This window comes from Leucoraja erinacea, chromosome 31 (genome assembly GCF_028641065.1).
Source record: "Leucoraja erinacea ecotype New England chromosome 31, Leri_hhj_1, whole genome shotgun sequence".
NCBI lineage: Eukaryota > Metazoa > Chordata > Chondrichthyes > Rajiformes > Rajidae > Leucoraja > Leucoraja erinaceus.
In genome coordinates, this window is record NC_073407.1 from 20,415,656 (window position 1) to 20,437,276 (window position 21,621).

At 40.6% G+C, this 21,621-nt stretch overlaps 1 protein-coding gene across 1 annotated transcript; it reads left to right on the forward strand.

Annotated features, from left to right (window-relative positions):
• The first annotated feature begins 302 nt into the window (after positions 1–302).
• dolpp1 (dolichyldiphosphatase 1) lies at positions 303–19,171 on the forward strand. The gene is made up of 8 exons (XM_055660252.1): positions 303–459; positions 10,737–10,837; positions 12,150–12,234; positions 14,254–14,353; positions 15,346–15,444; positions 16,778–16,906; positions 18,117–18,206; positions 18,600–19,171. Exons 1-8 carry the CDS (start codon positions 375–377, stop codon positions 18,634–18,636), a joined length of 726 nt encoding a protein of 241 aa, XP_055516227.1. The 5' UTR covers positions 303–374; the 3' UTR covers positions 18,637–19,171.
• Positions 19,172–21,621: the final 2,450 nt, after the last annotated feature.

A 21,621-nucleotide genomic window follows, 5' to 3' on the forward strand; every position in this document is an offset into this window, starting at 1 on the left:
GACTTCCCTCTTCTCCTTAAACTGTGAACCCTAGTTCTGGACTTCCCCAACATCGGGAATAATTTTCCTGCATCTAGCCTGTCCAACCCCTTAGGATTCCGGGGACGCTCCAGCATTTTTGTGCTCTTCTCTGCATGATGTAACCGTCCAACTGGAAAGACTTTGCATGTGGAGTGGAAGCAACAAGATGCAACATTTATTTCCCCATTGATCTGGAGCCAGCTCCATTCCAGCGGGAGGGTTTCTGTTCTGCGATTGGTCCGATTCCCCTTAGCGACCGGCTTCCAATTGGTCGGCATGGACTTGGGCAGCCGTGCTCGCCGGCGCTGTGATTGGCCACCGGGGGGCGGGCGGGCGGCCGTGATGCGGTAAAGATGTCGGCCGTCGAACAGTGCTCGGTTGCTGTGGAGAAAGAGCGGTGGGAGCCGCTGTCCTTGACGCACGTCGAATATCCCCCAGGTAATGAACCTCCTGCAGGGGTTTCTGGAAGAACGGTTCACAGCCGCCTTGAGGAATAAGTTGCGAACGTGGAAGGCAGGAGGAGAATATTGCCGGGACGAGTCGGCGCCTTGTTTGCAGGCCGGACCGGGATTTTAATTTTTTATTTTTTTTTGTGTGAGGAGATTCGGGTTGTTGGATGAGCACCTTCGCCGGTCGTAGCAACAAAATAATGTTCTCTTGGTTTCTCCGCGCCCGCCCTCGTGTGCCAGTTCAGACGAATTTTCGTCCCGACTACAACCCGACGACGCGCGTGCGCGAAGAGCTGTCATGGTTAAAATATTTATAGCAATTACTAATCTGCAGGTATTACAGTGACTGCACCGCCGCTCGAGGCTTTTTTTTTTAAAAAGAGGACTGTTACTCAGTATTATTTTATGGCTAATGCTGCAAGCGTTGATTTCACAGCATCATCGAAGTTCATAGTTTTTTTTTATATTAAAAGGAATTGAACGTTATAGAAAGATTAGCAGCTGTAGGGAGGTTGGGGATAGCATCAAGCAGGGAATTAGGGATTCGTGTAGCAAAGGTACAGCATTTATCATGGGTGACTTTATTAATCTTCATATAGATTGGGCCAACCAAATTGGTAGCAGCGCTGAGGAGGAGGATTTCCTGGAATGTATACGGGATGGTTTTTTAAACCAATATGTAGTAGAACCGACTAGAGAGCAGGCCATCCTAGACTGGGTATTGTGGAATAATAGACAATAAGTGCAGGCGTAGGCCATTCGGCCCTTCGAGCCAGCACCGCCATTCAATGTGATCATGGCTGATCATCCCCAATCTGTACCCCGTTCCTGCCTTTTCCACATATCCCCTGACTCTGCTATCTTTAAGAGCCCTATCCAGATCTCTCTTGAAAGCATCCAGAGAACCTGCCTCCACCGCCCTCTGAGGCAGAGAATTCTACACACTCACAACTCTCTGTGAGAAAAAGTGTTTCCTCGTCTCCGTTCTAAATGGCTTAGCCCATATTCTTAAACTGTGGCCCCTGGTTCTGGACCCCCCCAACTTTGGGAACCTGTTTCCTGCTTCCAGCGTGTCCAAACCCTTAACAATCTTATATGTTTAAATAAGATCCCCTCTCACCCTTCTAAACTCCGGATTGTACAAGCCCAGCTGCTTCATTCTCTCAGCATATGACAGTCCCGCTATCCCTGGAATTAACCTTGTAAACCTATGCTGCACTCCCTCAATAGCAAGAATGTTTTTCCTCAAATTAGAGGACCAAAACTGCACACAATACTCCAGGTGTGGTCTCACTAGGGCTCTGTACAACTGCAGAAGGTCCTCTTTGCTCCTTTACTCGACTACTCTTGTTATAAAGGCCAACATGCCATTCGATTTCTTCACTGCCTGCTGTACCTGCATGCTTACTTTCATAGACTGATGAACAAGGACCCCTAGATCCCACTGTACTTCCCCTTTTCCCAACTTGGCGCCATTTAGATAGTAACCTGCCTTCCTGTTTTTGCTACCAAAGTGGATAGCCTCAAATTTCTCCACATTAAACGTCATCTGCCATGCATCCGCCCACTCCCCCAACCTGTCCAAGTCACCCTGCATTCTCATAGCATCCTCACAGTTCACACTGCCACCCAGCTTTGTGTCATCTGTAAATTTGCTAATGTTACTTTGAATCCCTTCATCCAAATCATGATGTATATTGTAAATAGCTGCGGTCCCAGCACCGAGCCTTGTGGTACCCTACTAGTCACTGCCTGCCATTCTAAAAGGGACCCGTTAATCCCCACTCTCTGTTTCCTGTCTACCAACCAATTTTCTATTCATGTCAGCACTCCACCCCCAAAACCATGTGCCCTAATTTTGCCCACTAATCTCCTGTGGGACCTTATCAAATGCTGGAAGGATTTCTTAGCGATCTTGTTGTGCAAAGCCCCTTGGGCAGCAGCGACCATAATATGGAATTCTGCATTAGGATAGAGAGTGACACGGTTAATTCAGGAAATAGGGTCTTGAACTTAAAGAAAGGAGACTTTGAAGGTATGCGATGGGAACTAGCTAAGATAGACTGGCAAATTATACTTAAAGGGTTGAAGGTGGCAATGCAATGGCAAAGATTTAAAGACCACATGGATGAACTCCAAAAATTGTTCATCCCTGTCTGACGAAAAAATAACACGGGGAAGGCGGATCAACCGTGGCTAATGAGGGAAATTAAGGACAGTGTTAAATCCAAGGACGAGGCGGATAAATTGGCCAGAGAAAGGAGCAAACCAGAGGACTGTGAGAAATTTAGAATTCAACAGAGGAGGACAAAGGGGTTAATTAAGAGGGGGGGGGGGGGGGGGGGAAGAGCACGAAAGAAAGTTTGCGGGAAATATAAGCACTATGACTGTAAAAGCTTCCTTTGATAGGTAAAAAGGAAAAGATTAGTGAAGACAAATGTATGTCCCTTACAATCAGAGACGGGTAAATTTACAATGGGAAACAAGTGTCAGAACAGGTAAACGAGTACTTTGGTTCTGTCTTCACTAAGGAAGACACAAACAAACTCCCAGAAATATTAGTGGACCGAGAATCTAGTGGGAGGGAGGAACTGAAGGGAATCCACATTAGTCAGGAGATTGTGTTAGGTAAACTGTTTGGACTGAAGGCAGATAAATCCCCAGGGCCTGATGGTCTGCATCCCAGAGTACTCAAGGAGGTGGCCCTAGAAATCATGGATGCATTGGTGATCATTTTCCAATGTTCTCTCGACTCTGGATCAGTTCCAATAGACTGGAGGGTAGCCAATGTAACTCCACTTTTTAAGAAGGGAGGGGAGAGAAAACGGGGAATTATAGACCAGTTAGCCATACATCGGTAGCGGGGAAGATGCTTGAGTCAATTGTTAAAGATGTTATAGCAGTACATTTGGAAAATGGTGACAGGATCGGTCAAAGTCAGCGTGGATATATGAAGGGGAAATCATGCTTGACAAATTTGGAGTTTTTTGAGGATGTAACAAGTAGAATGGATCAGAGCCAGTAGATGTGGTTTACCTGGACTTTCAAAAAGCCTTTGACAAAGTCCCACACGAGAATAGTGTGCAAAATTAGAGCACATGATATTGGGGGTAAGGTATTGACGGATGGAGAACTGGTTGGCAGACAGGAAGCAAAGTGTAGGAATTAACGGGTCCTTTTTAGAATTGCAGGCAGTGACTAGTGGTGTGCCACAGGCTCGATGTGGGTACTCCAGTTATTTGCAATATATATCATCAATTTAGACGAGGAAATTAAATGTGATGTCTCCCAGTTTGTGGATGGCAAAGGCTTGGTGGCAGTGTGAGCTGTGATGAGGATACTATGTGGATGCAGGGTGACTTGGATTAGTCTGATGAGTGGGAAGATGCACGACAGATGCAGTATAATGTGGATAAATGTGAGATTATCCACTTTGGTGGCAAGAACAGGAAGGCAGATTATTAAATGAATGGTGTTAGATTAGGAAAAGGGGAGGTGCAACGAGACCTGGGCGTGCTTGTACATCAGGCAAAGAAAGCGACTGGCATATTGGCCTTCATTGCGAGATGAATTGAGTTTATGAGCAGTTGTACAGGGTCCTGGGAAGTCAAGAACCATGGGTCACAGTTTAAGAATAAGGGGTAGGCTAAAAAACATTTCTTCAGGACTGAGATGAGGAAACATGAGATGAGAGTTCATCCAGAGAGTTGTGAATCAGTGGAATTTTCTGCCACAAAGGCAGTGGAGGCCAATTCACTGGATGTTTTCAAGAAAGAGTTAGATTTAGCTCGTAGGGCTAAAGAAATCAAGGGATATAGGGAAAAAGCAGGAACGGGGTACTGATTTTAGATGATCATATTGAATGGCGGTGCTGGCTCAAAGGGCTGAATAGCCTACTCCACCTATTTTTCAATGTTTCTATACTTTGCATTGTTCAATAGAGGATGGGTAAGCATAATTTTAAGAGTTGTTATGTACATGATTGTTTCTTGATCTAAAAAGTGTTTATTGGTTAATGTTTTGGGAGTGTAGTCACTGTTGTAAAATAGGAAACATCGTATTTACACATGGCAATAAATACTCGAACAATGTAATAATAAGGTAGGCACAAAATAAACACACAAAATAATAAGGTAGACACCAAGTAAACACACAACAGTCTGAAGAAGTGTCTTGACCCGAAACGTCATCCATTCTTTCTCTCCAGGGATGCTGCCTGTCCCGCTGAGTTACTTCAGCATTTTGTCTATTTCCAATTTAAACCAGCATCTGCAGTTCTTTCCTACATGTAATAATAAGGTTTAAGAAAGAACGGCAGATGCTGGAAAAATCGAAGGTTGACGAAAAAGCTGGAGAATTTATGGAGCGAAGGAATAGGCGACGTTTCGGGTCGAGACCCTTCTTCAGACTGATGTCCGGGGGTGGGGAGGAAAGGGAAAAATAAAGGAAGAGGGGGAGACAGTAGTCTGGGGGAGAGCTGGGAATGGAAGGGGAAGGAAGGAGAAAGCAAGGACTACCTGAAATTGGAGAAGTCAATGTTCATACCGCTGGGGTGAAACTACCCAAACAAAATGATAAGTTAATCTGTTTTAATTGAATCGCTTAAGGAATTATGATTAGTCAGGGCACTAGAGGATGGTGAGGAGAGTACCTCCTATCTTCCTGAGAAAACAAACAAAAGCACGGTTTAATATCTCTGAAACATGGTGCCAACTGATTCAGAGATGAGAATAGTATCATTGAAGCGTGGCATCCTGTAATACACTGAATTATCTTGTTGCCGGCTAAGGTACTGATAGATGACTGTTCAAGCATAACATTTGATAACAAGTTTGAAATTGTGACCATTAATTTTGTTATTAATTTATGGAATTTGCGGTAAAAAAAGCCATAAATTAAATAAATAGCTTTACTACATTTGAAATTTTTATTTTTAAAAGAAAACATCAAGCTACGTATGTTATAATTGGGTAAGAACATTTGAAGTGGAGTCGAGGTTTGATGCATCAAGCATCTGTGGCACCAAGGTTGGATGCATGATGCATCTGTGGCACCAAGATACAGGAGGAGATAAAAGTCAAGTCAAGTCAAGTTTATTTGTCACATACACATACGAGATGTGCAGTGAAATGAAAGTGGCAATGCTCACAGATTTTTGTGCAAAAGACAAACAACAAAACAACCAAACAAATTATAAACACAATCATAACACGCATATTCTTTTACATAATAAATAATAGAAGGAAAAACGTTCTGTAGAGTTAGTCCCTGGTGAGATAGGCGTTTACAGTCCGAATTGCCTCTGGGAAGAAACTCCTCAACCTCTCCGTTCTCACCGCATGGCAACGGGGCGTTTGCCTGACCGTAGCGGCTCGAACAGTCCGTTGCAGGGCTGGAAGGGGTCTCTCATGATTTTGTTTGCTCTGGAGTTGCACCTCCTGTTGTATAGTTCCTGCAGGAGGGTGAGCGAAGTTCCCATAGTGCGTTCGGCTGAACGCACTACTCTCTGCAGAGCCTTCTTGTCCTTGGCAGAGCAATTCCCAAACCAGATGGTAATGTTACCGGACAAGATGCTTTCCACCGCCGCTGCGTAGAAGCACTGGAGGATCCTCTGAGACACTCTGAATTTCCTCAATTGCCTGAGGTGGTAAAGGCGCTGCCTTGCCTTACTCACGAGTAAAAAAACAAATTGCTGAGTTCCTCCAGTAGGTCAGACAACGTCACTAGAGGAAAATGGACATTTGATGTTTTGGGTTGAGACCCTTCCTCTGGCTTGAAAGAGTGGCTGGAGATGACCAGTTTAATGGGGTAACCAAGTCGATCAATAGGTGAGGAGAGATGGAGTAAGTAAGATGGGGAAGTCAAGGCTGGAAATTATGAGGCTCAGATGTAACCTTGGAATGTGATGGGAAAGGATTGGCTACAGGGTCTGACTTCTAAATCTGAAGGTGTGGTTTCAATTCCTCCAACATTATGCATATTGGAAGAGTAATGTGCTGTTTGAGATGCTGTCTTTCAGTTAAAACATTCAGTGTTGAACAGTCTCCCGTCTCCAGGTTGGTGTAGATCCTTTGGTATTTTTTGAAAATATTTGCCCCGCTATCAATATTGCTTAATTGGTATCTTTAAAACAAATACAAGAGTTTATCTTATATTTTTCATGACCTCTGGATTATCTCAAAGCATTTTATAGCCAGCAATGCACTTTTGAAGTGCTATAGAGTGCTTTGGAACTTCCTGAGGTCACACGGTATAATGTCCTTTTATTTGTTATGGGCAGTTTCTTGTGTTTGGCTTTCCAAAGGGACATTTCCTTTGCTTTTCATTGTGCTGATAGTCAACTAAATAATTTGCACCATGCTTTTGTTTTATTATGCTTGGTTAGAGCAGATCATTTTTGTTATTACTTCACTGTTGTTTACTCAACCTTCCCAGCTGATGCCTAACATGTTGCATGTTCCATAAGCATCTGACATTCTGAGATCCACTATTTGTTTATAAAGGCTTCTAATGTGTCCAATTTTCCCATTTGTATTTAAAATATTCGTGTATACATATTTATCCACGGTTTAATATTAAAACAGAAAATCCTGGAAGTACTCAGTAGATCAGACAGCATCTGTACTATTTTGCTTTTGGATCACTTGGCTGCTATAAATCTCCAAAATATGAGTTTACTATCCTCCATCTTTTTGGATTATTTCTCTTGCTCCAAGCGCAATAACTAATTAACTTAATATACTAGTGAGCCTGGCTTGAAACGGCTCACAGTTGCTGTTGCTGGTCATGGCTGTGATCGTGGAGGAGTCTCAGGATTCAAATGCACTTTTCAGGACATCCATAGGTGGATAGGACGCCCCATAAGAGTTTCCTTGATACTGAGTCGAAGGCCTTAGTGAGGTTGATGAATGCCATGTACATAGTTGTTCATGACATTTTTCTTGTAGTTGACGCATTGTGAAGATCATGTCGGCTGTTCCACGTGATGGTCTAAAACTGGCTTGTGTCTCCGGAAGGATCTTCTCGGCTAAGTCAGATCAGGAGTGAAACAGGGATGCGTGATTGCCCCAACACTGTTCATCTTCATTGCGACAACCATCCATATCATCAAGGACGACCTACCCCCAGGAATCAAAATTGTCTATAGAACAGATGGCAGACTTTTCAATCTTGCCTGTCTCAAGTCCAAAACAAAGACATCTGTGAGCTCCCTCATCGAGTTCCAGTACGCAGACGACAACTGTGTTGCAGCTCTCTCAGAAAATCATCTGCAACAGATTCTGACTGCATTCAACAGTGCAAACACAAACTCGGACTTACCATCAACTCCAAGAAGACTCCGGTTATCTACCAATCATCACCAACTGCGACAAATCAGAAAGAACCATCAATTCAACTTGGTGAAACAACCCAGGAAAATGTGGATAATTTTCCGTACCTTGGAAGTCACCTCTCCACCAATGTCATCCTTGATGACGCGATCCAACATCGTCTTAAGTGTCCTGGAACAGCTTTTGAACGTCTTCAAATGAGAGTCTTTAAAAATTGTAACATCCGAACAGACATCAAAATGTTAATGTACAAAGCAGTGTTGATTCCAACGCTCTTGTATGCATGAGAAATCTGGGCAACATACTGACGCCATCTGAAAACACTTGAAAAGTTCCATCAACGATGTCTTTGAAGCAGCTTAAATATCAGCTGCAAAGACAGAAGAACCATCGTGCTGAATGAACCAAAAACACCTAGCATCGAAGCCTTCGTCATCAAGAACCAACTAAGATGGGTCGGTCATGTTGTTCGGATGGAAGACGAGCGTCTACCAAAGCAAGCCTTCTATTCCCAGCTTAAAGAAGGCAATCATAAAAGAGGCGGACAAAAGAAGCGATTCAAAGGTACCTTAAAAGCCAACATGAAGAAATGTGAAATCGACATCGACAGTTGGGAAACCAATGCCAAGGACAGGAAACTCTGGTGAACCATCATCCAAGAAGGAACAGCAACCTTCGAAGCCAAGAAAGGTGCAGAATTAGAAGAAAAGCGAAGAAAACGGAAAGCGGCAGCAACAACCAAAGCCCGATCTGCCATCCGGAATTACGTGTCCTGAATGCCGAAGAACTTTCAAAGCCAGGATTGGACTCGTAAGGCACGTGAGAATCAATAAAAACAACGGAACATAAACCATCATCCTCGACCTTGAGGGATAGCCACGACGACTAGTGAGCCAAGATTTGCCTTTGTAATCAATCAGCAACATACCAAAGTGTATGGTCCACTTAAACTTCCCCTTTCCAATTTATTTAATTCCAGTGGCACTTGAGTTCTTTTTTGCATGATCATTGAGCTTCCCCTGCAACCTCTTTGCCTCAACTTCTTGTAGCGGAGAAGCAAAAAAAAAAAGTGGCGGATGTTCGAAAACTGAAAAAGAGACAAAAATTGCTCAGCAAGTCAGGCAACATTTGTGCATTTTGGCTCACAGGGATTTGCAGTGGAGTTCCACACTTGTAATATTCTTCGAGCTACTATTTGATTTATTTGAGTATGTTAATGCCTTCTAATTTTGCCTCCACCTAGCCCCTCAAAATATGGAAAACAAATTCTACTCTTCTGTCCTTTTGAACTTCTTATGCAAAAGGCTTATCACTGGATCAATTCTCAGCCTTCTATTTTCTAAAGGGAAAAACATTTTTTTCAGCCTTTCTTACTAACTCCAGTCTCTGGCACTGTACCAAGAAATCTTTTGCAACTTTTCTAATACATTAATCTTCTATTTACAGTGCCATTTTTGTTTGGGACAAAGACCCATCATTTATTTATTTGCCTCTGTACTCCACAATTTGAGATTTGTAATAGAAAAAAATCGCATGTGGTTAAAGTGCACAGTCAGATTTTAATAAGGGCTATTTTTATGCATTTTGGTTTCACCATGTAGAAATTACAGCAGTGTTTATACATAGTCCCTGTGCACTTTAACCACGTTATTTTTTAAATATTACAAATCTCAAATTGTCGCGTACAGAGGCAAATAAATAAATGATGGGTCTTTGTCCCAAACATTATGGAGGGCACTGTATGTGGAATGGGCCAGTTCAGCATCACTGAGGGAAGAGAGAGAGAGAGAGGGATGAGAAATTGAATTGTTGTCAAACTTGACCTGATATCTGCATTTTTCACTTTGTTATTAAATGGTGACCACAAATTGAGATTATTGGCTGAAATATTTATTTAATTGATTTTGCAACCAATGATTGAGAAATCCTTCCGAGTAAAAAGTGCGCTTTCAATATTGTGCTTGTAAGCACAGACTGTACGCATGGGACTGGATTGATACTTTAACCCATGGTTCTGACAAACAAGTTGGCAAAGGAAGAGGAGGTAGCAACTTTTTTATTCTCTCAGTAACAATTTGCATTTATTTAGTACCAATATTTAGCAGTAAAATGTTCCGTGAGATTTTATGGAATGGTCAACAATTAGAAATTGAATGAGGCAAATAGAACCAGAAGTTTAATCAAAAGCGTTTTAAGGAGTGCCTTGCAGAATAATCGAGAGAAAGATTCGGAGAGAGATTTCTGTAACGTGCCTGCAGTCTACAAGTCTGTCCACCAGTTGGTTGACAATTCAAACTGGTGGAGTGCAAATGATTTCGGAAGATTTTAAGGATGTTACAAACAACAGGATGAAATCAAGGGAGGATTTGGAAACAAATACAAGAATCTTGAAATAAGTTAATTGCCAGATGTTACAGGTTCACAAACACTTGATAGATGAACTGGGCAGCTTGAATCGGGACACCTGAAGCAGGATTTTAGTTGCCCCAAGGTTTGTAGAGGATAAAACACGGTGTATTTTTCATAATAGTCATGGCTAAAGGTTAGAGATATACAAGTATGAAATTAGGCAGCAGAGTAGCAAGAGTGGAGATGGGCAGTCGACTTATTGCGGTTGAATGTGGTACCAGAATTATGAAAGTGCTCTCTTCAGCCTCTTGTGCTGGGGAAAGGGATGAAGTAAACTAAAAGGGAATAGAATTGTGGTGGGACAGAGACGATGGGTTTGGTGCATCCAGTATTTAATTTTACTAGTGTCTTTCTCAGAGCAGCATTGGATAATCCCAGGGTTTTGATAATTGACATTTTCAGTCAAAAATGTCAGCTAAGCAACACTAGGGAGAGTTTAAGTGCTTTATACATTTGCATTAATGTTTTTTTTTAAATCATTGTGTTGCATGGACCTAAACATACAATAATCTTTCTGGCTCTTCAGATGACCTTGCAGGAAAGGTGCTTGCATATTTAAGTCTCGTACCAGTATTTATCCTTTTTGGTTTCGTCACGCTCATCGTGTTTAAGAGGGAGCTGCACTCTGTAAGTATTAGCGTTTTTGAAATATTTTTCTTGTTAATGGCTAGGAATGTTTACTCTAAATCGTCTTAATGTTGACTTTAAAAGCAACGTGTTTGAATTTTAATACAGTGCACAATTGTATTAATGCAATTTTTAATATCCTTTAGTGATAAATATTTAATAATTTATAACATTTGCAAGGTACTGCAAAATGGTGTATTCAACAATTATTTATCATTAGTTCACTAATTAAATTATGCTTCTTGAATCCCAGAAGTAAATAGATTATATACTTTTATTGCACTTTGTTTTGTCTGTGCTATCAAATTAGTGATCAAAAACCCTAATTCATTGACAGAAGTGGGGTAGGCCACCTGTATCTGGCTCCTAATTAAATATATGGTGGGTGCAAAGAACGGAGCCAAATGGAAGATACACAGTTCTCTTATAATTGTGGTCAGTGTATTCAATGCTGTACATTTAAGCCCACCAATCCACATTATGCTTCTCTCTCCAAGCCAAATAATAATTCTAATCAGTTATTTTGTTAGAAATATCTGTTCGTTTACCTGAACAAACTGAAAACATTGAATAGAACAATTGCATCCTGGAAACTCAATGAAGCATGAAGTGTATGCAAATAACATTTTATAAAAGCTGAGCAAGCATGCGGTTGAAAAGCTCAAATTGTTCATGCAGTTCAAAGGTTGATTTGTTCAAGAAGATGTTCTGAGCACTAGATCTTCCTGAATGGCTGCAGTTGAATTAGATGGAGCAGACATTGAGAGCCCAGAATGCAGGCAGAATGATTACCTAGCTTACCTGCCAATGGCCAGGGAGAAAATGGCAACAACTCAAATTTTACGGCTTCCCCATTCAGCCACTTTCCCAGTGTGAAGAAGGGTCTCGACCCCAAACGTCACCCATTCCTTCACTCCAGAGATGCTGCCTGTCCCGCTGAGTTACTCCAGCTTTTGTCTATTCCCAATTACCTTGTCTGTCTCAAACTTCAATTGTTCTCCTATATTTTTGATGTATAATAATGGTTTCTAAACATTTCAGTATTTGTATTAATCTCTGTGCATGTCGCAAGTTGCATTGTTGAATTGATTTTTGATTTACTCCATTCTGTTCACAGATTTTGAAGGGATTTGTAAGTGTCTTACTTTGTTTAGGGTTGGTTGTAAAGGATGGTAAGAATTGTAGCAATGAAAGCACTGGAATATGCCATCCTGAACAGTAAAGTGTTCGATGATGGAATGTTTTAAAAAATACATGTGCACGAAAAGCATTAAAATATTTAAGATTTCTAAATCCTGTTGTTTTGTTTCAGATTTCATTCCTCTGTGGTTTGGTACTAAATGAAATCCTCAACTGGTTAATTAAGAATGTGATCAAAGAGCCCAGGCCATGCCAAGGTGGGAGACATTCATTGCTCTAAATGTTTCTATTCATTTCTATTTAATGAGTGAATGATCTTTTGAGATTCTTTAACAACCAGTATACTGTGCTTTCTGATGTGCAAGTTACTATTTTACATGATAAAGCATACCGACCAGACATGCAAATCTTTTTTTATAATACTAATGACATTTCATGCTTAAACATTGAATATGGATTAGTTAAAGTAGTTTCTGAGCCTGATGGTGGATTGGGATTAGCAAATTGTTACTTGGTAAATTTTGGCATTACTGAATCCATTGCCTTTCATATGATTTAGAAATTCCTTCAAGCTATTGCAGTTCACACCTAATATTTGAAAAAACGTTTTTAAAAAAGCTTATGTACATGGAAAATGTTTTCTTTATCAGTCACAATGCTATGCCCCAATGTTGATAGGTGTTTCTTGTCATACGCACAAATACACGAGGTACACGTACATGAAAATCTTGCAGCAGTATCGCAGGCATATAAATTCAGAACAACATGCCAAACATAAATCATGCATAAATTGTTGGTTAACTCTTGACGAAAAAGTGTTGAGCTGCTACACTCGGGTTGCTAATCATAGCCTGTGCACCAGATACTGACCAAAATATAGCTCAAAATAATGGCTTTCAAACTGCACAACACACCTCCCGGAGGAAGTGTCACTGATACTGAGCAATTTTGTCAACAATAATTATGGAATTTGTAACGTAAAGAATCCGTTCTCGGATTGATTCTACAGGATCTTTAGAAAATAGCTTGACCATTTAGTTTTGAAGAAGGAACTGCAGATGCTGGAAAATCGAAGGTAGACAAAAGTGGTGGAGAAACTCAACGAAAAGCAACGTTTCGGACCGAAACCCTTCTTCAATCTGAAGAAGGGTTTTGGCCCGAAACATTGCCTATTTCCTTCGCACCATAGATGCTGCTGCACCCGCAAAGAGGTCCTTCTGCAGTTGTACAGGGCCCTGGTGAGACCACATGTGGAGTATTGTGTGCAGTTTTGGTCTCCTAATTTGAGGAAGGACATCCTTGCTAGATGCAGGAAAAATGTTCCCAATGATTGGGGAGTCCAGAACCAGTCTAAGAATAAAGGGAAGGCCATTTAAAACTGAGATGAGAAAAAACTTTTTCAACCAGAGAGTTGTGAAATTGTGGAATTCTCTGTCACAGAAGGCAGTAGAAGCCAATTCACTGGATGAATTTAAAAGAGAGTTATAGCGCTCTAGGGGCCAGCGGAATCAAGGGATATGGGGAGAAGGCAGGCACGGGTTACTGATTGTGGATGATCAGTCTTGATCACAATGAATGGCGGTGCAGACTCGAAGGGCGAAATGGCCTCCTGCGCCTATTTTCTGTGTTCTCGGCCATTGATCTGAAATATTAATTGTTTCTTTCTCCAGGGATGCTGCCTGGCTGATTTATGTATACCACTTTTTGTTTAAAGATAATAACATATTTATTAAAAACAATACCTGAAAGACTAAAAATTAATTTCATTATTTCTACTGCTCCCTTTGATCATAATTTTTTTTTGGGTGGGGGGGGTGTAATTTGACGTCATACAAAAGGTTCCTTAATGAAGAGATGAGCCTCCATAATCCATGCATTGGAACAAGGTCTTATAGCCTGCGCATATGACTGAGTGTTTGGTAGACCTGCGGATTAATATGCCGGCGGCTACAGGCATGATCGGAACTGTGGATTTCTGTCTGCTTTCTCTCAACCACGGCAATAGGGGATGGGGGGGAGGGGGGGGGGAAGTCCAGTTAATCCAAACAGAGCAAGGCGCGTTGAGCAGAAATGCTCGCTCACTCCCCAAGGCCTGCTGGCGACTGCTCGCTCTTCTGTCACAGTTTTTTCTGTGCTCCTCTCCTACATGGTGGTGTTGTTCATTTTTGTCTTATGAACAGTTAGGATTACAAACAATTCTTAGGAACGGACCGTGTCATAATCTTGGGGTTGCTTCTATTTCATATGTTGTAAATGTTTCTTAATTACTTTGACAGGTGCTCATCGGAATTTGTTTACAGAATATGGGATGCCCTCCAGTCATTCCCAATTCATATGGTTCTTTTCCATCTACTCACTTCTATTCCTTTATTTAAGGTATGCATGACTTTTGATACAGTTCCTAGTTTGATACTATATGTTTTTCACTCTCCACTAAAAGGAAATATTGTAAAATTGTCTCATTTGTTAAATAGAAAACATTAGAGTAGATGATTCCACTGGGCAAATTGAATGTGAAGGTCAAATGCAAACTTCAGATAGGATGGTGATTCCAGTGGGCAGATATACTTTGGACCCCATTGAAAATTTAAAACTATCATTCTTGAAGCATTCTTTTGATATTTATGGCATGCCAGGAGGTATAGTTGCCCAGAGTATAAGAGTTTCTTAATGTCCAATGTGTGGTGCTGGGAAATGCAAAAATGGAGGTGCTGCATTATTGCAAAGTACTTAATAGTGTGAAACCTGGTTAGTTTCTATGAGAAATCTAGTCATATAATTCCTTCATAATAATGTTGGTGCGGGAATGCATATATATTTTGTACATGCATAATAACTGTTTAGAGATTCGATCTGTTTAGAGATCCGAAGCAGTCGACCACCTCTACAGCAGCTTTATTGATGAGGACAAGGTTGTGTTCATTCTTGGGTCAACAACCAGCTCTCTCATTTTGCTCATATTAGGGATAGGCCTTGGAGCCTTCATCTGCTAAGTTGACAATCCTTGGATTGACTGGCTAAGAAAAAGGCAATCCACAGATCTTCTTCCCTCTTGAATGCATCAGATTTTCATTGCCCTATCATTGATAATGTAGTTCCAAGCTGTCTGGTCCTGAAGCTTGGATTTACATCCTTTAACAGCTCTGATTCTCAACTGTTTCACAGATGTTCCTTCTAAGATGACAGTTAAAAGCTACCTTTTCGACCTAGATTTTGATATAGTTCCTTATTTGGTTGATCCCAAACATTTTTTGGTAATAATTCTGTGGGGCCCTGAGGATATTTTACAGTTTTATTGGTACAAATAAACATTATTGACTCAAGATGTCAACATATTTGAAAAAAGTTGTATTTTATCCTTTCTCTAGAATGCACCAAACAAACAATGCTAGATGTTTAGACCTGTTGTGGAGGCACATTTTATCCGTTTGTTTGCTGACTTTGGCATTCCTTGTCTCCTATAGTAGGTAGGTAATACCTTGTATTTCAGTAGATGGCGTGAGGTGTTGGTTTTGCTTTAATGTAACATACTCTGTGATATTCTGTATTATTATGAAATTAAAGTAGAAAGATGTCTTGTTCAAGCTATAAAGTCTGACTTAAACACACAACGAGGACACCAGTAATTTGATAGTTTTATGATTTGATAAATTGGGATTATGTGGGGATAATGCAACTTTAAGGGGCAAGCTTTTAAACTAGCCATTGTTTTAAAATGTTTCTTCTTTAACAAAGTGTGTATCTGGGGGGGGGATAGATAGAATGCACCCAATTCAAAATTTTACCCAAGCTTAAACTAAAATTGTGGCACTGCCAAGTATTAGAGTCATCGAGTGATACAGTGTGGAAACAGTCACTTCGGCCCAACAATGTCCCACTACACTAATCCCACTTGCCTGTGCTTTGTCTATATCCCTCCAAACCTGTCCTATCCATGTACCTGTCTAACTGTCGCTTAAACGATGGGCTAGTTCCAGCCTCAACTACCTCCTCTGGCAGCTTGTTCCATACACCCACCACTCTTAGTGTGAAAAAGTGAATCCTCAGATTCCTATTATTTTTTTTTTACCCTTCACCTTGAACGTATGTCCTCTGGTTCTCGATTCCCCTACTCTTGGCAGGAGACTCTGTGCATCTACCTGATCTATTCCTCTTATGATTTTGTACACCTCTATAAGATTCTCCCCTCATCCTCCTGTGCTCCAACGAATAGAGACCCAGCCTACTCAACCTCTCCCTATAGCTCACACCCTCTAGTCCTGGCAACATCCTTGTAAATCTTTTCTGAACCCTTTCAAGCTTGACAATATCTTTCCTATAACATGGTGCCCAGAACTGAACACGATATTCTAAATTCAGTCTCATCAACGACTTATACAACTTATTCATCCAATAAACTTCTGTATACATAGATCAAAGGCTCTTCAGTGAGGAAATTACATTTGACTGAGGTGTCAGAGGGAATACCTCCTCTGTATTGTTGATGCCTTCAAGTCTGTTTGGTGGTAAATATGACAATTCAATAGCAAGAAGCAAAGAGATTTTAGTAAATTGACAAAGGAAGAGGGGAAGAGATTTAAGAAAACTCTTCTTGTACCGTGTACATGAATCCATTCCCAGAATAGGTGGTGGAAGAAAAATTGACCGATTTTCAAAAGGAATTGTATGGATAATTAGAAAGATTTGCAAACGTGTAGGATTAATTATGAAGAGTTCTACTAACGAGCTAGTGGAACAACTGTAAATACAGAGAAATTCTACCGTTCATTTCAGTAAGGGATACTGCATTTGTTCTTACAGAGTCTATTTGATGTACCATTCCTGGAGCCAAGTGATATATGGAGTCATAGCAGGCGGGGTAATGGGAGCAACCTGGTTTATCTTTACACAAGAGGTACTAACGCCACTCTTCCCTAGAATAGCTTCATGGTAAGTACCTCGTCAGAAGAAGGGTTTCGGCCCAAAACGTTGCTTATTTCCTTCGCTCCATAGATGCTGCTGCACCCGCTGAGTTTCTCCAGCTTTTTTGTGTACCTCAATTATTAATATTTATATGGGGATGATAAGAAGCTCTTAATTTAAGATGTTCAGATTTCATTATAATTACATGTTCTTCATTAGAATAGACTTATTCAGATTGGTATTTTGAAATATTTTCTGCATGCTCTCCAAGTTGTATCTCCAGTGAATATTTTAAAAGGATTAAATTAGAACCATTTCTCAGCCCCGCTGAAATGCAAATAGATCTGTCCGTTACCTGGTTGATAGTTCCTGAAAGGTGAAGCTGGGGTCATGATTTTATTACTTTAGAACAGTCTTCATAATATGGGCTGAATCTCTGAAAGGCCTGGTGGCAGTTATTTCGATTGTTACCAGAACTTGTGGGCTTTTTTTTGTCAGAAGATATGCTAATGGATTTACGTGACAATTATTTGTTTTGCAATTGGCCTCCCTGACTGACCAGCCTTAGGGCTACAGCAGACAGCCTCTGCCATCAGCAATCTAGGCAACGTTGACCAGAATTGAAGCACCTGGAACACTGTCTGAGGCATTGCTCACATTTGCTCTCTTAGGACAGTGCTGAGAGGAAGGGGTGCCTTGAACAATTGGCCAAAAGCAAAAGAAGGCATTACCCAAGTCTGGGGTGCTTCTGACCCGAGAGGGCCAGACTGGTGGAGGAGGCCCCCTGCTTACTAGTTGTAGGCCTCTGCTGGGAACACCTTTGGTATCTAGCAAACCAAGATGCAGCTAGCTCCTTGGTGGGATAGAGTCCTGCGGGTTCAGAACAGGATCGGAAACTGACATGAAGTCGACAAATGGCTTCCTTTTGAAATGAAGTTGGAGGTGACTCCAAGTGAAGGTGAGGTGCCAAGATCCAGGGCAGTCATTTGAAGCCAGCAAGCCATAGGGTGGACCATGGGCTTGCCACCCTTTTGAGAAATATTCTGGAAGAAACTGCATTTTCCATGACGAGGCCAGTGAGATTGAATGATGTAAATGCCGGAATCTTGAGCAAAACACAAATTGCTGGAAAAGCACAGTGTGTGAGGCAGCATATGGGGAGATAATGGACAGGCAACATCTCATGTCACCATTTCAAATGCAATTCATTTTACTGCTATTTTTCCTCATAATTTAGGCCAATCTCAGAATTCTTTCTGATACGGGATACAAGTCTGATTCCAAATATTCTCTGGTTTGAGTACACAGTCACAAGATCAGAAGCACGGTAAGATGATAAACTTTGATCACGCACATGTGTGCTGATTTGAATAAATCTGCTTGTTTTAGCACTATCTTGGACGGTTTTATTGTACTATAGGCATTATATAAAATAAGCCAACTTTTTACTGTATGGGATCCTTCTTAGCCAGAGAAGATTAGGAATCTTTATTTGTGAGGTCTTCAGTCAACACCTTCATGGCTGAGCAAAGGCACTGTGTAAGTTATTGCTGCTGTAATTCTGCTCTAAGTGGTAATGGCAATGAAGAGATGGCTTTCTATCCTCTTTGAATATTATTTATGCACTTCAACAATAGAACTTTAATGAATTCCATGTTGTCAGTTATCACATTAACAAAATCATGATTACATTTTTTTTTTTTTTTAAATCTTCCTTCAGAAACAGACAACGGAAATTGGGTACCAAGATGCAGTGATGCAAAATCAGCATGTTTTACTTGAGGGCAAGACTGGTGCGGATCTCAAAGGAAAGGAAAATCAACAGCAACAAAAACATGTCATTTGAAAATTCATTATTTTTTGGAAGATGATCAAAGGCAAGCTGAGACATACATCGGCAGTCTAGACACCCTCTGTGATTGCAGTCAGTATTGATATAGCTTGCTGTTAGCTTTCTACTGCATGTTAGATCACATCGGTACTGGACTGAACCAGTTTAAATGAAGCACGTGCGCACAGTGCCAGTGAAATGTGATATTATTGCATCTGATTTGGGAATATGATTTTTATTTTGAAGAAGGGCAGCAGGGGAAGGGGCATACTTCACATTGTGTGAATATGAAATATTTCAAGAGGAAAGGATATTTTTATGACTGGTTTGAAAACAAATATTGGAAGAGAAGAAGGATGTTTATGAATTGTCAATCAGGTATCTGACATATTAGGGTTAATACTGTAGCAGCCAGAAATACTATAAGGGATCATGTTGCACTTTAGGAAAATCAGATTTTTTTTTAAAAAACATTAGTGATATGAATGGGAAAACTGAATTTTATTTTTCCCATTGGTTACGATTATCTGTGGCTTTTAAGAAGTCTTTGGCCAAGCAGAAATTGGCATTTTTTTCCAGAATCATGTTAAGGGGCTAGATGTGTACATTCTGACATTAATGTCTTTGAGCCACACAGAAAAGGGATTGTCAGTGTTTTGTCCTCACCCCAACCCCCCCAACTCCTAATGCTCTCTACATCTTTGGTTCAGGCCTTTCAATTTGATTCTCTATTATTCAAATACAAAATGTTTTGGCAAACTGACAGTTAGAAATTATTGTGCATTTCAAAAATAGGCACTTTACCTGGGACCAGAGTTAATGCTAACCCTAACATGAGCTTTGAAATGAACAAGGATTGAAAAGACCAGGTTGTCTCAGAATGGTATGTGTGATGGTCTTGGTGTCCTCTGCATCATGTTGATATATTCACGTATACAAATACTAACCTCAGCTTCTACCCACACCTCATTGCTGCAGCAGCAATATGCTGAGTTTATTCTGGTATTGAGGCGGGGCTGCATTTTATTCTGAATTCAAGAGTTGCACCCAGTGTGAAAATATGTTTTTTTCATCTTTCACATGCTTATCCCACACTGAAGTGTGAGCAGGTTAAAAGTATTATTTCCTATCTCCACCGACATTGTTGATTTTGTCACTTAAACGTAACCCATACATGGCCATTCCAAACTAAAACCACCAAGTTCTGCTTTTACCAATGTAACAGTGAGGTATGTCTGTTTTACTTCACGGCAAGCCTTTGTGTCTCCTGTAGTGCACAGTCCCCTCTGAGTCACCAAAGGTTCTGGGTTCACTTGGCACTCCAGACACCCGAGCGCAAACTGAGGAATTGCTGCACCTTTAAGAGTGACATGTTTTGGATAGACTTTAAATCAAGTTCTCATCTGTTTTCTCGGGTAGATGGAAAAAGATGCTCCAACATGCTGTGCCATAAAGTGCTCTGGTTGGTCTTGCAAAAGGCATTCTTTGTCTTCAGTGAAATGTGCTAGGGTAAAATCTCCTGGCATTGTGGTGCCATCTCATTTCTCATAGAGTTCTTGAGCAGTAAAAGCATGGATCACATTGACCCTCGCTGCCCACAAGTGGTACAAACATTAAACTCCCTGAATTGCCATCTAAGTTTGAATCAAGAAACAGCCTCTTAATTTTAAACCGGACATTTAGCTGCTCTTTTTGTTTCTACAGCCGAACTCTGAGAGAACGTGTGCTGTCAAATTTTGCTCGTGCATGGGTGCTTCAACATTCACCTAACATCCACCTTTAACAATTGTGGCACATATGCTAATCCTATATAACCATGGTGATGAGGATTTCACTTGATCCCGTCATCTTTTCACACATTAGTAACCCAATGGGAATATCAGTTCTCTGGGTTGTTAGTTTGGTGAACCTCTAATGCAGGATGAGCAGCAAATTATGTGGGGCAACAGGTTGTACCCCCTTGCTCTCAAGGAAACTCTCATCTGGGAACAACACAACTTTGCGATGTTTCTCTGAGCTTGTTGATTATCAAGATGAACCCAATGCTGTTTAGAGATAGGAAATGACATTCAGCACATGTACTACAGTGAATGATCACACAACTAAAAATGGAGTTCAGATGCTTGACGTACAGACCATTGCGAATGATTTATTGTGAATGATTTATTTTCAATCTGCTTTTAAAACAAAACCACAAAATTCCAAAACGGGTTATGTCAGTATTTTGGGTAGTACCTAGGTGGAATAATTTTATGTTTTTAGCATTTCAAAATGCAATTATGAATCAACTGATATTTTGATTAAACAATAATTGCTTTCCTGGAACATTTCTCATTTAAAATAAATGTTTTGAAATTAATGTTTTTGGACGCATAAAAAAAGATAATATTTTGGGAGGAGAGGGTTTTATTTTGCACGGTTTAAGTGGAATTGTCTTGACTTTCCAAGAGTCATTTTCTTCCTCCCTCCAAATGTTTGTGCACTGTTAGTCCAAGAGTCGAGCTTGAACTTGTTGACCAGATACCATATTCACCGCATGGATGAGTTCATTCAGAAAAATGTATTTTAAATCTCAACTCTGAGGAAGGGTATGTGAAGTGACTGTCTGATTTTGTTCATGGGTATCAAGGTCACTGACATGGAGATTTGCATTGGTGTTCTTTGTTTTTTTTTGGGTTCATTCTCATTTTAATCTGATGTATTTACAATGGTGGTGCTTTGCTTGTTAGTAAGTAAGCTTAAGTATGGAGACTTGGACAGACTAAAATCAACGAAGCCAGTGTAAGAGTTATGTCAAACCATTGACTCAGTAGTAGATTTTTAAATCACAGGATGGTGAAAGCTGCTGATGCTTCTGCAATTAAAACCCCAATTTCACCATGTGTGACAGTACCAACTGGTAGAGTTTAGT